We start from the raw sequence: 17,023 nt of genomic DNA on the forward strand, positions 1-17,023 counted from the left end.
GTTTTTCTCCACAGTTGATTGCTACAGAGGAGGAAAATGCATTAAAGTTTCAGGATGGATTGAAGCCTTATTTGAAGAACAAGATATCTATTCTGAAGCTTGGTGTCTATTCAGAGGTTGTTGATAGAGCCCTTATAGCAGAGAAAGATAATGAGGAGCTTCATCAGTATAGAGAACAGCAAAGGAAGCGAAATAGGAGTGATGGTGCTCATGGTAATCAAGCACAGCGAAGGTCTACATCAGGAAGAAATCAGAATAAAGGGAAGACAACGCAGAATTTAGATGGGGCTTGTCCTACTTGTGGTAAGAAGCATGGGGGTAGGCCATGCTATAGAGAGACTGGAGCTTGCTTTGGTTGTGGGAAGCAAGGACATTTGATCAGAGATTGTCCAGAGAATAGGAAGTTCATCACTGGGAAGCCTAAGGAGGAAAATAAGGAGGATAAACAGAAATCCAAAGCCCAAGGACGGGTGTTTGCTATGACTCATCGAGATGCTCAGGCCATTTCTGATGTGGTAACAGGTACTCTCCGAATCCACACCTTATTTGCTAGAGTCTTGATTGATCCTGGATCAACACACTCTTTTGTTTCAGTATCTTTTGCTGGTTTGTTGGGTTTGCCTGTTGTTAGCATGGACTTTGATTTGATTGTTGCTACTCCTGTGGGAGATTCTGTTGTGGCCAGTAGAATGCTTAGAAATTGTATTGTGATGATTGGTTATAGGGAAATGCCAGTTGACTTAGTACTCCTTGACCTTCAGGATTTTGATGTGATTTTGGGGATGGATTGGTTAGCTTCCTACCATGCCTCTGTTGACTGTTTTGAGAAAAGAGTGACATTTAGTATTCCTGGTCAGCCTAAGTTTAGCTTTGAAGGGAAGCATGTGGACAGACCACTGCATATGATCTCAGCCTTGCGTGCTAGTAGCTTGCTTAAGAAGGGTTGCCAAGGATTTTTGGCTAGTGTGGTGAGTAATGAAAGTGATTTGAAGTTGGAAGACATACCCATAGTAAGAGAGTATCCTGATGTCTTTCCAGAGGATTTGTCTGGCTTGCCACCAGAGAGAGAGGTGGAGTTCACCATTGATCTGGTACCAGGAACAGGTCCTATGTCTAAGGCCCCATACAGGATGGCACCTGTGGAGCTTAAGGAGTTGAAAGTTCAGCTTCAAGAGTTATTAGACAAGGGTTTTATCAGGCCTAGTGTTTCACCTTGGGGAGCTCCTGTTCTATTTGTGAAAAAGAAGGATGGCTCAATGAGACTTTGCATTGACTATAGGGAGTTGAATAAGGTGACAGTGAGGAATAAGTATCCCCTTCCTCGGATTGATGATTTGTTTGATCAGCTACAAGGTGCTTGTGTGTTCTCTAAGATAGATCTTCGATCGGGTTATCACCAGTTGAGGGTTAGAGGGGAAGATGTACCCAAGACTGCTTTTCGAACTAGGTATGGGCACTATGAGTTTCTTGTTATGCCTTTTGGTTTGACTAATGCACCTGCTGCTTTTATGGACTTGATGAATAGGGTATTCAAACCCTATTTAGATCAGTTTGTGGTGGTTTTTATAGATGACATCTTGGTATACTCAAGAAGTAGAGAGGAGCATGAGGGTCATTTGAGTATTGTATTACAGACCCTTAGAGATAAGCAGTTGTATGCTAAATTGAAGAAGTGTGAGTTTTGGTTAGACCGAATTTCTTTCCTTGGACATGTGGTAAGCAATGATGGCATCTCAGTTGACCCTGGCAAGGTAGATGCTGTAGCTAATTGGAGAAGACCTAGTACTGTGACTGAGATTCGAAGTTTCCTGGGACTTGCTGGTTACTATAGGCGGTTTATAGAAGGGTTCTCTAAGATTGCCCTACCTTTAACTAAGTTGACACAGAAGGGAGTTAAGTTTGAGTGGTCTGATGATTGTGAATGTAGCTTCCAAGAATTGAAGAATAGATTAGTGTCAGCTCCTATTTTGACTATCCCTTCAGGTTCAGGAGGATTTGTGGTGTATAGTGATGCCTCTCATCAGGGTTTAGGTTGTGTTCTTATGCAGCATGGGAGAGTTGTAGCTTATGCTTCTAGACAGTTGAAGCCTTATGAAAAGAATTACCCTACTCATGATTTGGAGTTAGCTGCTGTGGTTTTTGCACTTAAGATCTGGAGACATTTCTTTTTGGTGAAACTTGTGAGATATTCACAGATCATAAGAGTTTGAAGTATTTATTTTCCCAAAAGGAATTGAACATGAGACAGAGGAGGTGGATTGAACTACTTAAGGACTATGATTGTATTATTCAGTATCATCCTGGGAAGGCGAATGTTGTAGCTGATGCCTTGAGTAGGAAGTCAGTTGGTTCTCTAGCAGCTATTAGAGGCTGTCAAAGGTAGTTACTTGAAGAGTTGAGGAGTTTACAAGTCCACTTTCGAGTTATGGGCTTAGGAGCACTTGTAGCAAATTTCAGAGTACAACCAGACTTAGTTGGGAGAATTAAGACCCTACAAAAGAATGATTCCCGATTAGTGCAAGTTATGGAGGAAGTTAAGAGGGGCAGTAAGCCTGATTTTGTTTTGTCAGATGATGAGATCTTGAGATTTGGGACTAGACTTTGTGTCCCAAATGATGAAGACTTAAGGAGGGAGCTTTTAGAGGAAGCTCATTGTTCTAAGTTTGCAATCCACCTAGGAGGGACAAAGATGTACAAGGATTTGAGGCAAAACTATTGGTGGTCAGGTATGAAGCATGATATTGCACAATTTGTGGCTCAGTGTTTAGTGTGTCAACAGGTGAAGGCTGAACATCAGCGACCAGCAGGGTCTTTGCAGCCACTTGCTATTCCTGAGTGGAAGTGGGAGCATATTACCATGGATTTTGTGATAGGATTGCCAAGAACCTTAGGGGGTAATAATGCTATTTGGGTGATTGTTGATCGGTTGACAAAGTCTGCTCACTTTTTGCCTATGAGAGTGAACTTTTCTTTAGATCGTTTAGCTTCTCTTTATGTGAAGGAGATTGTGAGAATGCATGGAGTACCAGTTTCTATAGTGTCTGACAGAGATCCTCGTTTCACTTCTAGATTCTGGCATAGTCTACAAAAAGCTTTGGGCACTAAGTTGAGTTTTAGTACTGCTTTCCATCCTCAAACTGATGGCCAATCAGAAAGGGTAATTCAGGTTTTGGAAGACTTGTTGAGAGCTTGTATTTTGGACCTGCAAGGTAATTGGGATGATCATTTACCTTTAGTAGAGTTTGCCTATAACAATAGTTTTCAAGCTAGCATTGGGATGGCACATTTTGAGGCATTGTATGGTAGGAAATGTCGATCTCCTATATGTTGGAATGATGTTGGAGAAAGGAAACTTTTGGGGCCTGAACTTGTGCAGTTGACTGTTGAAAAGGTTACTTTGATTAAAGAAAGATTAAAAGCAGCTCAAAGTAGACATAAGAGTTATGCTGATCATCGTAGGCGAGATTTGGAGTTTGAGGTGGGTGATCATGTGTTCTTGAAAGTTTCACCTATGAAGTCTGTGATGAGATTTGGGAGAAAAGGAAAACTTAGTCCTCGTTTTGTGGGTCCGTTTGAAATATTAGAAAGAGTAGGCAATTTGGCATATAAAGTAGCCTTGCCCCCAAGCCTGTCTAAGGTTCATAATGTGTTTCATGTTTCGACTCTAAGGAAGTATATTTATGATCCTTCTCATGTTGTGGAGTTGGAGCCTATTCAAATTTTTGAGGACTTGACCTATGAAGAGGTACCCGTCCAAATTGTGGATGTGATGGATAAGGTACTACGACATGCTGTTGTCAAGTTGGTAAAGGTCCAGTGGAGCAATCATAGTATCCGAGAGGCCACTTGGGAGTTAGAAGAAGAGATGAGAGAAAAGCATCCTCAATTATTCCAAGACTCAGGTATGTCAAGTTTAGAGGACTAAACTTTTGTTAAGGAGGGGAGGATGTAACGCCCAGGCATTTTCTTTTAAGGGTAATTTAGGAAATTGTTATTAATAATTTAATTAGTTAATTAATTAATTTAATAAAGTGGAAGAGGGGTAAAAGTGTAATTTTACGAATAAATACCCTAGGTATAAATTAGAAATTTTATTCTTTCCCTTCTTTTCTGAATAGAGTTCCTGTTCGCAGAATTCCAGAGAACGTAAGGTTGGAGTCAGATTTCAGGGTTGAAGAACAGATCTCTATAGGTAAGTTTCTAACTCCTAGATTATTATTTTAGATTCATTAGTTAATTTCAAGCATTAGATATATTTTTTTGGAAAACCCCAAATCTAGATTAGGGTTAGATTATTTTTTTTTAATTCGTTTTAATATCAAATAGTGAAAATCTAAGATTTTGATTTTATTATTGGAATTTGGGAGATCTTAAGTTTTATTAGATGAAAAAAAAAACAAATTCTTGGAAGGTTTCGATTTTAGGTTAGGGTTAATTTTATTATAAAAAAAAAATAAAGGGCGTACGTGTACTGTGCTACCGGAAGCATGAAAAAAAAAAAAAAGGCGTGTGCTGGAAGCCCCTTTTATATATATAATGGATCATGAGGGCAATGAAAAAAAAAAATTGCTTTTTGGTTTGGTGTACCCGAGGTTGAGTGGTTTGGAATTGGTTAATTAAATAATAATATTTAGTTTTAGATTTATAAATAAGATAATAGTAATAATGGTATTTTTGTAATAAATAGAATAAGAGATTTAGCAATATATATATATATATATATATATATATATATATATATATATATATAGAATTTTATAACGAAATAAAGTTATAATTTAATTAAATTAGTAATGTGTTATTAGAAACAAATTGGGAATTTATTAGTTTTTTTAAATAAGGAATAGATTAGTTAAATTATAAATAAATAGTAATAATTGTTTCTCTTATGTTATATTAGGTGAAGAGTAGATTATATTTTTTCAGAATTATTCTTCTCCCAAACTTTCAAGGACTTCTTTTGAGGTAAGGGAAGTTAATGTAATATTTATAAAATTAAATTATCTTAGATGTTATTTTGAATTGTGGAAAAAAAAAATGATATTTTGTTACCATGCATGGATCAAATTGTTTTGCACTAAATGTTATGTTGGAATATTTTGTTTTATTTATGACACAAAATATGGAGATATTATGTTGTGTAAATTTGAATACTTGAACAAAAACATCACTCTGGTTTGTTTGGCCCTTGTCAACGGGATATAATAGTTGACTATTCGGCCCTGTCAACGGGATATAATAGTTGACCTTTACATTTCATGGTGGGAATGTAATTGATTTGGATCCCAGCCTCTAGGGGTTTGGTTAGAGGTTACTAGTACTAGTAGTGTTTGGTTCCGTCCACCAGGAACAATTTGAGGCTAGCCACCCATTTGAAAAGTCCCACCTAACTGGGCATTTGATATTTGATAACCAGAGTAATGAAAAAATTGAATGGATTTGATTGAATCTGATGTGAAAGTATTTGAATTTGATATGAAATTGGTTGGTTGAATTTTGAATATATTGGTATTTTTGAAACTCTGATATTTGATGAAAAATAAAATAAAATTTGATATCCCTATTTGAAATGAAAATATTTGATCCATGAATTGCATTAATATTCCTTATTGGGCTGTGAGCTCATTCCCAATTGTTGAAAAATTTTCAGGTACTCTTAGTTCGGGTGAGGAGTGATGGCTAGGCTGAGGAATGGTCATCATTAGGATTTGACTTTGGATTTTATGTTGGATTTTGTTTAATTGTTAGTTATGTTCATTTGGATCATTTGGTATTTGGAAGTTATTTGGAAATTGAATTTTGAGGATTTTAGATTTTGTTCCGCTACTCTGAACAGGTATTTGGTAATTGGTAACATCCAATTACAATATGATTGTTTAGGTCAGATTATACTTTAAGCCTTCGGGTTTGAGGTGTGAAATGACCGTCACGCCCTTGGAGTGGGTCTTGGGGCGTGACAGTCTAAGTTTATGAACCAGTTATGTACAACTCATCTACTTGTAAGAAACTCATAACTTAGATATTTCATGTAATTCCTAATATATCCAAATTATGTACAATGCAAATGATGTATGGATAAATGCTAAAAATAGATAATACATAAATATAGGATAATGAAAAGAGAATTGAAATGATAATATAAATATCAATAAATTTCATTATTTGTTTCATCATGTTATACTTTTAAGAACATTGTACTAATAGCTCTCACCCAAAATGATAGTGTTCACTTTGAATCGAATAAACCTTCACAACTTTAAAAGTCGTTACATAGTTAAGAAAAGTTCAAAACTTTCTCTCCTATCGGGTGTGGAATATCACAATCACCATCAATGCACATATAATAGTTTCTTTGAGTCCCATAAAATTATGTTGCAAGGCTAGATAGACAAACATCACTTATAAGATTTTGGTATCATATATTGTTTACTTTAAGTTCAATTAACTGGACCAAGGTTTCATAACACACATATAAGGTTAAGAGGAGTGTAATACATATATAATATCGAAAACTTTTTTTTTTTTTGTGATGTGAATATGAAATATCCCAAATTTTTTAAAACTCACAAGAAAGTTATCCCAAATTTTTTGGAGCTCACATCAGAGTACATTAAAGAGCCAAATATATAAAGAGGTTTTATGACAAGAAAAAGTATAGAGTAGAGATTCAAAACTAATATTTTCTTTTTAGGTGAGAAGATATGTAAAGGATATTAGTTAGAGATGGCAATTTCATGGGCTATTCGGGTCTCCTGACCCATCTTGACTCTGTTGGGATTGGTATGAAAATATTATAATTAAGGATGGAATCAGTTTGGAAACATTTTCAAAAATCCAAATTGGGTTCGAGGCAAGTATGAAAATATTATAATCATGGGTGGGACAAGTTTGGGAACATTTTGAAAAACTTGAATTAGGTTCGAAGCAAGTATAAGTTTTATACTAACCCACCCCATCCTACTAAATAACAAAAAAAATCCCTCAAGATATTTCCTTTAACATTTGCCCTAGATCTAGATTGCATGTATAGAGCAATTGAAACTCATTTCTCAAATTCAAATGTAAGGAGCAAACAACCCTTTTCGTCTCACTTTCTACCCCCTTTCTTTCTCCTCCCACACATCAAAAGTTTTAGCCTTAGCCATTAACCCATTGAATATGACCCTATTTCTTGACCCATTTCTTCTTCATCCCACACATCAGTTGAAACTCATTTTTTCTTATTTTAATCTCAATCATCAAAACTCTTTTATAGTAGCATTGAATCAGTCTTAGGCCTCATCGTTCCCATCCACCACCCAATCATATATGTAATGACATTTTTAAGATATGTCATCTCCCTATTTCAAATATGTTTGGAAGATTTTATCATTTAGAGCATTCCCATAGTGCAACTATAATTTTCTTCATAATGCTCTAAATTCTTCAAAATTATGGAAAAAAATAGAAGGTTTTATACAAAGACACTTGAAAAAAATGCAAAAGCCTTGAAATTAAAAAAGATGAAGTAGAAGATTTAGAATTTGGGTTTGCATTAACAAGGCAGGGATGAGATTATATGTTTTTTACTAAACGAGCATGAGAACACATTAACTCGCCCCATCTTAGGTTTGGAATGGGAATAGGGTAGGAAGCCTCTTCCCAAACTTGCCCCCATCGCTAACCTTCCTAATAATCAGAGTAATGAGGACTAAGCGAATGACAAAAGTTAGGGGTGACATTACTGCCATCAAATCCAATGTTACAAATCTACCATCCAATCCAAAGTTACAAAGAAAAATAAAATTATAGATACATATTTACCTTAAATTTTAAACCTCCAATAACTCGAATTTGAATTTAATAAAGTCCAAAATTATTTTGAAACTAATAAAACCCTATGAAATATGTTGCATCTAATTAAAAACAAAAACAAAAATTTCAACTAAATAAAATACGTTAATAATATCTTTATTAGATCAAAGTAGTCCTAATACTATTAAAAGTTTTCAACCAAAAATACTTTGAGGTTAAGACTCGTGGGGTTTCAATTATCTTTAAGAAGGGGGAAACGGGCCCACGAAGGAAAGCTTTCGAACAAGACAAATAAAACGTGCCCACGTGCAAATAGCTGGTCCATGCTTGAATTCTCACCCTCTCGAAGATTCCACACTCCATCTCATTAAGTTGCTTTTCCTCTGTCACACTATTACACAACTTATTAAACCCTCATTTTATTTATTAAAATTATTAGTCTAATGACAAAAAATAATAATAATTTTCTGCTTTATTAAAATTATTAATTTGATGACAAAATATATAATTTATAATGATTAATAATCATTACATAATAAATTTTAACTTTTTATAATTTTTATATTACAGTAAAGCCTACACGTGTGCATCCTCCCCCTTTTTTTAATTAATTTTGTTTAAAATTTTATCCAATATCTTTTATTCATCTAAATAAATAACTAAATAAAATAAAAATCAAAAATCAAAAGTAAAATCCCCAAAACTCTTGAGGAATTGATGGCAGCGTGGATCTGATCTTCCGATTAACCCACAACCATTACGAAGTCCGGACTGAAACCAACTAAAGGTGGTGTCCACAGTGGATATCCAGATATTTATAATCTCTTTTTTCAATATTTTGTGTGAACCAAATCATACTTTTCTCCAGGAGAAAAGAGAATGGGAGAAAATTGGGTGAGTCTTATGAGTAGGGAAAGCGGTGGGCAGGTGCCTGGTAAAGGGGTGAAGGGCAGAGCAAGATATAAGGGCGGGCGAGGGCCTTCACGCTTTTACAGCGTACTTAACCCATAATGTTTTCCAGCCTCCCCACATGCACCCGTACGGAATCCACTCATACGCAGCCAGCGGGAAAACCTTTTTTTTTTATTAGAAATATAAATCACAGAATATATTCGAATCGGACCGATTTATATTTTAATAATAAAAAATCAAATCAAATCAAATCAAGATCAATTAATATGATTGGATTGATTTTAAATGATTGATCAACACAACTTAATTATACGGCCAACTTTGATTTAAAGTTTAAATAAATTTAAATTTTTTATTCCAAAAATATAATAAATATATTTAAAAATTAATTTGATCATCACATAATATTAATAAATTATTTTAATAGAATTTAAAATATATAATAATAATAATTATTATTATTATTATTATTATTATTATTAAAAATATGATGTCAGGATAATAAATATTAAAAATATAATGTCTCATATCAAATAGATAGAAGTTTCTTCATATGAATTTATTTTAATCTTGAAAATGTATTTTAAAAATTACGAGGATAAATCTAAAATATATAATATTTATATGGTTGAATATCGGTTATTAAATAATTATAAATCATAAAAAATGAAAATTTTAGAGTATCAATCTTTATTAATTAAAAGATAAAAATATTAAAAATCAAATTAAATGTATAAAACTAATCGAACTAAGATTTATGGTTATTAAAAATTTTAAAATTTAATGAAAAATAATTAGTAAATATTTTTAAATTCACTAAATTTATAAAACAGAAATTTAAATATGGGCGTGAAGGGAGTGGGGCGTTTATCATGAAGACTTTATTAAAAATAGGCACAATAGGGGTGGGGTTGTTTATGGTATTAAGAAAATCTATTGTAATTATACATGTAAGACCTTTGTGTGGGAAGTGAGTTTGGTAACGATGATGTTTATTTCTTAGCTCATTACTTGGAAAATAATACTTCACCTTGTGCTTCTAATCCTTTCTTTTCTTTTATTCAATTTGCCCATAATAACATATGTTTATGGTGAATTAGTATATTTAGAGCCTTTAGACTCATGTTTCATGTTTAACTCACCATCTTTTTAGCTAGAAAATTTTCGTTCCATAATTTTCATTATTGATAGATTGAGTTGAATTTAAAGAATTCGTACATTTTTTCTATCCAAAATTTCCATTCATATTTTAAAAACAAATGAAAGAAAAAAAAGTTAAGATGGTGTCAAATTCACAATTGAGATATGCATTTAGATTGAAAAATGAGTTTCAAATTCAATTATTCAAATGTAAATGTCATGTCAATTTGATTGAATTAAGGTTTTTGTATCATTTCAATTCTTGAATCATAAACATCGTCCCAAGAACATGTTTATCACATTGACTCAAATAAATTGAATAGATAAAGTATACAAGTTCTTTTAAAACCTTGAAAAGGAAAATGATGAGTAACCGGTCCATAGCATGTAAATGAAAAGCACAAAAGAATGAGTTTTTTTTTCTAAGATATCTTATAATTATGTTATTTTTTACCTTGTAATTTTGTCAAGACCCCTTCTAGTAATACAAGTTTCTTCCTAATTTCCATCCAGCTCCCATAACTAGAAGGATCTTTTGATGTATTTGTTTACAATGACAATTTATTCTATTTTTCACTAAATCCGATGTATCATACTAACAAGGATTTTACAAATTTTTAGTCAACTATAAGCAATCTCAAAATTAGTGATATTTTAGGTATGTATGTATGTGTGTAGTGTTGTTGGTGTATGATAAATGACTATACTTTGATAATAAGGTATACTTTACATATATTTGAAGGATGCAAAAAATTAAGTAAATAAAGTCGAAAAGCTTGAAGAGGGGTTGAATGTTCGAATGACCAAAGGTAGCGTTCAATCGTCCTAAAGGGCATTCAAACATTGCCTACAAAACATCTAAGTGATGCCTACGAAACATTCAAACATCAAACAAATTTTTTGTTTTTAATATGTTGATCATATTTTTAGGGTTATTTTCGTAAAACCGAAATTTAAATAATTTTCCAAAATGTTATCCTTGGTTTTTGGTATAAATACTTGATTTCATTTAATTGAAACATATGTTTCAATGCCAAAGAGCAAATATTGAAAGATTCTCTTTGTTGTGCATTTATATCGGTGCCAAAGCAACCTAGAGTGGCCTCCCTAGGATTCGAACTCAAGACTAAGGTCTTGAGTGTTACCCTCCTGGTACCATCTGAGCAACTTACTCAGATGGTACCAGGAGGGAAACAATAAGGACCTTAGTCTTGAGTTCGAATCTTGGGGATGTCACTCTCGATTGCTTTGGCATCAATACAAATGGTGGCAACACCCAAATGTACGACCTAGAGTGGTCTCCCTAGGATTCGAACTCAAGACTAAGGTCTTTGTTGTTTCTTTTTTAGTAATTGATACAAGAACTTACAAAGCGCATCCAAATCATGTAAAGCTATGTACCTTATTAATTATCAAAGTTAGTGAATTAATTGAAGTCATTTGATCTCTTGTGGTTATTTACATTTGCCGAGTTTCTAAGTTGTTTTTCGGTATTAAATCTTGTGTTCATTTATGTGATTGAATATTATTATGCATGGGATTAATCAATATTTAATCATTTTTTATATAATTGTTGCAGCTTCAAACAATTGAAAATTTATATAAAATTAGAACTTGGGGGGACATTTTGCTTGGACAACCTATTCGACCCTTCCACCTCCAAATAGTTCTATTAAGTAGTATAAGAGCAAGTTAAGGTACATCTGACTATGTTTTTTGAAACTTATTTTTAAAACCTATTTTTTATTTTTTAACTTAAAAAATAATTTTAAAAAACAAGCTTTAGAAAATATGGTCAGATGGACCTATATTTTCTTTTATTTTTAAAAATGGTTGAAAATTAATCCTATTTATTTTCTAAAAATTGTTCTTTATTTTTTAAAATTGTTTCCATAAACAATGATCAAACAAGCTCTTAATTTTTTTTTAAATAGTTCTATTTAGTAGACAAGAACTTTTAAGTAGTGTAAGATCAAGTTAAATTTTAAAAAATAGTTTTTTTTTTTTAATTCTTGTTATTAAGTCTCAATCAAATCTTTTAAAAAATGCAAAGTGAAAGAGTATGAAACATAATGAAATATGGGGGTTATTCCTGGTTACTATTGATAAGAATGTCATATCAAGGAGTGAAATGAAACCCAAACAAGAATGAATAAACTAGATAACTCGAAGATTTATTAAAGTTTTAATATTTTTAATTTTATTAAATATATTTAAATTATAATCATTTTTATGAAATAAGATTTTATTATTTAAAGTTCTTTTGATTTTAATAGCTGTATATTTTATTATTTTCAAAATTATTAGTTGTTTTATCTTATTATTTATTATCCTATAATATTAGATAAATCATAAATTTTTATATTTATTTTTCAATTTTGGGAATTATGTTATATATATATTTTAAAACCCTTTCCATGAAAAACTGTTGAGATGGTTCAGTGGTGAAACTTTTCTATTTTTTTTCCTAAAGATCCAGGTTGAATCCTACGCTGTGCTTATTCCCTTTGCTTGTATATCGCTTTTAGCCCTTTAAAATGCCCCTTTGAATCCCACATCGAAAAGGTTGGGCCTGATATTTGGTGTTTTTCTGGAAGAATGGAAAAGTTTTAGGCATTGGGCTTTGAAAGGGGTGTTGTTATGGAAAAGAACATATGGGTTCAACTACATTGATGATGCAATTTCTCAGGTTAGTTCCTGTTTCTTCTCAATTTTCTATCATGACTTATAATAGATGTAGATGTGGTACCTCATTTGTCAACATCTTATAGTCTTTGTTTTGGTTCATGGAGCCATGGAGGTATCCAAATTCCATTCTAATTGCCATTTAATCTCTGCAGCCAAACCCAATATCCAAATCACAATTAACACCCAAACCCCATCATCATTCCCTTAACCCCCAGCCATCAGACCCATCACCACAGCATTATTTGCTCCAAATTGACCAATGTAGGCTACCACAAACTTAAGTTGAAAGGCAAGAAAAGGAGACATCGTACCAAAGATATCTAGACTACCAAGTCAAATGCAAATAGCCACAGATTATGGTCCTATTTATCATTAATATGGTTTGAAAACCTTCATTCGGCCAACCAAATGACCGATACACTCATTAATATTGTCAAGCCTGCATTTTAGCATTTGAATTTCTGGTACATTTACATCAAGGACCAACTCCAAACATAAATGCCTTAACTTTATGATCTAGATTTCAGCCCAGAAAATTGTAATAACTTGTGATCCACTCGAGCAGCAATTCAGCAATCAGCAGGCAAGGAAAAGCGCATAGTGAACTCCCAGGCTGATATGAAACTAATTTTCGGTGAGACGAACACATACATTAACACGTAGAAAACTCTCATTTATCAGGTCACTTGAACTGAGAATGCCTTAGAGCAAATGGATTTACATCACTTGGGATTTCTAAGAACAATGATCACAGAATCTCCACGGAGGAACATCTTGCTAATGAATCTATCCTTGTTAACTGGATTGGCCTTTTTCTTGCCTTTCCCAGTTTTTGGTACCTGCACCAACAAAAGAAGTTGAATAACATAATTATGGAACAACCAAACAGAAGCAACATTTGTAAAAGCCCAACCTCTGTCCACATCTCCCTGACATTTTCAAGAACCATGTTGCAGTGCCTATCGAAGGCTCTCACCCGGCCAAGAAGCTTCTTGTTGTTTCGACAATTGATAAGCACCTGTTGAGAGGGAAAATACAATAATTAAGATGCCTTTTGTAATCCAATCCCATAGTCTAAAGAATTTTTGTCAACAAGTTTTCCTTTAGGTACTAAGCTACACTAAAAACCAGCCAAAGTGAAATGAAAATGTCAGACAATTACCTGAGTGTTATTTTTAACACTCATCATTAAAACAGAAAGTGGCCCTGTGTTAAAGTCCTCTTCCTCATTCTTGGCACTCTGAAACAGAAACATCTTTAATAAGGATTAATATATCAATGGCAGTAGTAATCTGGCACTATCTGAACTTCTCCAAACTGAGAAATGCCCGAGGGAAATGAATTTTTATATATACACAACAAAAAATGTGATTCAACATATGGTTTAAACAGAAAGAACTTACATCTTCTTCCATTGGCCCACTGGAAAAAAAAGAGAGGAAAAAAATAGGACAAAACAAAGGTAAATAGTAGTAGTCAGTTTCCAAGTCATCATAATAAATTGTTAGAAACTGCCATCAATGAAATCAATATGCAATGCAAGAATAATACCTCATCTTGAATTAGCTCCGGAGCTTTCGGAGATTTTTTTCTATCAAGATCTTCAATAAAAGCCTAGGAACAAGAAAACAAAAAAAGAAATGAATAAAGTTAATAAGAGAGGCTGAATTGGAATAGAACCTCCACTTGCATAAAACATGCAATGCAAAAATGAATTTTTCCCGTTTTGTGTAGGAACAAGTTTTTTTTTCCCTCTTCCCCACCCCCCTCACCACCCCCAAATTGCATCAATCCTGAACATTCTTTCAAGTGAAAATACCCCACAAGAAAATTTTATTTTGGAGTTAGAAAACATCAAGGACTTATTTGGACAACCAGTAGTATTGACTGGCTCAGATGCACATTATATATAGTTTAAAAGTGTTAAATGACTAGAATGAGTAATACACAAAATTTGAAGATGCTACTGCACTAAAGAACATGCTATTTAAAAAAACCAGTAGTCGTGATAAAAACATATCGATAAGCACAAATAAGTACTAGGATTTCAAGAAACGACACTGCTTCAATTTCTCTATTTGTGCTGCTCTTTTCAGTAATGAGCTTGGTGAAGTCAAAGCTTGTCTAAAAATTTATTACAAAAATATAATTTCCATATCCATCCTTATAACCGCAACTAATAAAATTTGACATCAAAGATCTTCTTAAGAACTCTTCAGCTCAGGTCTCCAGTAATTTTCAGCATTGACTGACTCAGGAGAACGAAATTTTTCACATAAACATCATCAGAGATATCGAAAGATCTTTAATGTCCACAACAACACTCATATTTATCAAGTAATAAAAAACTTAAGGGCAAAAGTGACACATACCACCTCAAGTTTCCAAATTTGAGAAACTGAATTGAATTATCCAATAATCAACAAGCCCCTAAAGGAAACCTGACTAAACTCTCATTACCAAGAAAATAAGTACTTATAAATTGACATGTTAAAGCCCAAAAGTCACAATTAAAGATAATTCTTCAAGCCTCTCTTAAGTTCAGATCTCCACAACCTCCCACACGAAGAACGATGCTTTTATTTGCAACCACAGAGACAAAAATTTGATCTTTGATAATGCATTAAAATGCCCAGAAATCAAGTACAAGAGGAAACTTTCAGGTATAAAATGTTGTTGAATAAATTCTACAAAAGGGCTTCTTTTGGCTTCCCAATCACTTTAATGTTTAGGGATTTCCTCCACAAAGAAAGGGGAAAAAAAAGCCACGAACCTTGGTTTGAAATCCCAAAGGTTACATAGTACGGCATTAAAGATCTTATTCAACGCTCTTCAGTTCAGGTCTCCACAAATTTTCCGCATGGAACACCTCGGAAGAAAGTTTTCTTGTAATCATCCTTAGAGAGAATACAAAGATCTTCAATGCTCATTTTGTTTAATACACAATATAAGAACAGAATAGATCCATTTTTTCAATCATAATCAAGAAATGATCAGAGAGGTAAACCAAAATAACCTCAACCATGATTTTGATCCGTTTTCTTGCCCAAAGACTGGAATAGAAAAAAAAAAAAAAAAACCGTAAAGTTTGATTCTACTCATATCTAAAACCCAAAACAAGAAATTTTGCATAGACGAAAAAAAAATGAAACGAAAAGAAAAAGCAAGAGGTGTCTCTTCAGTTCAGGTCTCCAAAGCATTCCTCATGATCTATTATCAGAAGAACGAAAGTTTTTCAACTAATCATCATCAGAGACAAAGCGAAAAATATGTGTACAACAACATTTCGAGCTAAACTAATTTTTTAAAATAATTCGAACAAAGAGGAGAGAGCGCAGGACAAAATGCTGAGAAGTTAGAAAGGATACCTGGGAAGCTCAAAGGCGACCGAGCAATGAGAAATTGGGAAAGCTGCATAGGCTTTTATAGTGTCCATGAGGCCAAAACCCTAGCCTTGAAGGATTAGGGTTTTATTTAACATTCGGTTGGATCTGGCCCAGCCCAATGTTCAATCCTCAATGGACTTCTGGCCTGGCTGCCATACTGGGGCATTAGGATTTAGGCATGTTAAAATACGGAGTAGAACTTGGGGCCGGTTGGTCTGATCCAACCCAATCTTTGAACTGATTTCAATCATTTTTAATATTGAACTTGAGTTCAAATTAACTTTTTTTTTCTTCCAATTTGAACTAAATATAAGTTATTATAAGTTAAGCTTGAACCAAGGTTCAAAGAATCTGAACCCAATTTAATAATTTTAAATATATATGAGGTATATTATCATATATAATAATATCATTTTTTTTAGATTTTTAAGGAAAAATATCACATTATAATTGTACGATATATTTCATTTTCATTTTTCTAAGAAGATATATAAATTAGGTTTACATTTTTGTTATTATACTCAAATTTATCACATTTACTATTTTAATTTTGGTATAATTATATATAAAAAAATTAAAAAATATTGTGATGCACCTGAGTTTCATCCAACTAACTTAAATCCAAAATTTTAAAACTAATATTTGAATCAGAGGTTGGATTGAGTTGAACTCCAGTTAATCACAACTTGATTCAATCAATCCAAGATGTAGCCCTTATGAGCGACCTAATTTTGTTAAAAGATTATGATTTAAAAAAAAATTATGCAAAAAATAAAAAATAATATATATTTTTAAAAAATCTAATGGATGTGAATAAATATCTATATATATAACTTTTATAGTATTATTATTATTGTTTAAAAATTATAACTTTTGACTTCAATTCTGAAACTTAATGTCAAAATATAAATTTTCTAGCTGATTTTCAATCATAAGTTTTTTTCAATAAAATTATCCAAAAGAATTACTCAGTTGGGTCTAAAATATTTTATTTATCTAAATTTGTATAAACAAGAGAATGCAGTAGGGGAATTGTGTTTTTTCAACCCTCCATAAATACTTATAAAAAAAAAGTTAACTATAATTAAAAGCTTATGGACAAA

At 32.8% G+C, this 17,023-nt stretch overlaps 1 protein-coding gene and 3 non-coding genes across 6 annotated transcripts; all 4 read right to left on the bottom strand.

The window, feature by feature from the left end:
• Positions 1-12,867: 12,867 nt before the first annotated feature.
• Positions 12,868-15,998, bottom strand: LOC100242311 (uncharacterized). 3 transcript variants are annotated; one of them, XM_002285007.5, is made up of 6 exons: positions 15,903-15,992; positions 14,086-14,148; positions 13,938-13,956; positions 13,697-13,774; positions 13,448-13,552; positions 12,868-13,373 (listed from the first exon to the last, which is right to left on the bottom strand). In XM_002285007.5, exons 2-6 carry the CDS (start codon positions 14,088-14,090, stop codon positions 13,257-13,259), a joined length of 324 nt encoding a protein of 107 aa, XP_002285043.1. In that variant the 5' UTR covers positions 14,091-14,148; positions 15,903-15,992; the 3' UTR covers positions 12,868-13,256. The 3 variants fall into 3 exon arrangements, with proteins under 3 accessions (XP_002285043.1, XP_010650084.1, XP_010650010.1); XM_010651782.3 differs by adding an exon at positions 15,308-15,431 and having other exon boundaries at positions 12,868-13,552; positions 15,903-15,925; XM_010651708.3 differs by having other exon boundaries at positions 12,868-13,552; positions 15,903-15,998.
• On the bottom strand, positions 14,744-14,827 carry LOC132254686 (small nucleolar RNA Z159/U59). The gene has a single exon (XR_009466993.1). It is a non-coding gene; the product is annotated as a small nucleolar RNA Z159/U59 (small nucleolar RNA).
• On the bottom strand, positions 15,361-15,440 carry LOC132254687 (small nucleolar RNA Z159/U59). The gene has a single exon (XR_009466994.1). It is a non-coding gene; the product is annotated as a small nucleolar RNA Z159/U59 (small nucleolar RNA).
• LOC132254685 (small nucleolar RNA Z159/U59) lies at positions 15,707-15,791 on the bottom strand. The gene has a single exon (XR_009466992.1). It is a non-coding gene; the product is annotated as a small nucleolar RNA Z159/U59 (small nucleolar RNA).
• Positions 15,999-17,023: the final 1,025 nt, after the last annotated feature.

This window comes from Vitis vinifera, chromosome 1 (genome assembly GCF_030704535.1).
Source record: "Vitis vinifera cultivar Pinot Noir 40024 chromosome 1, ASM3070453v1".
Taxonomy (NCBI): Eukaryota; Viridiplantae; Streptophyta; class Magnoliopsida; order Vitales; family Vitaceae; genus Vitis; species Vitis vinifera.

Coding starts and splice junctions, on each gene's coding strand:
- LOC100242311 (XM_010651708.3), bottom strand. Junction 13,553..13,696: donor GTGTTAAAAATAACACTCAG/GTAATTGTCTGA, acceptor CCCTCTCAACAG/GTGCTTATCAATTGTCGAAA.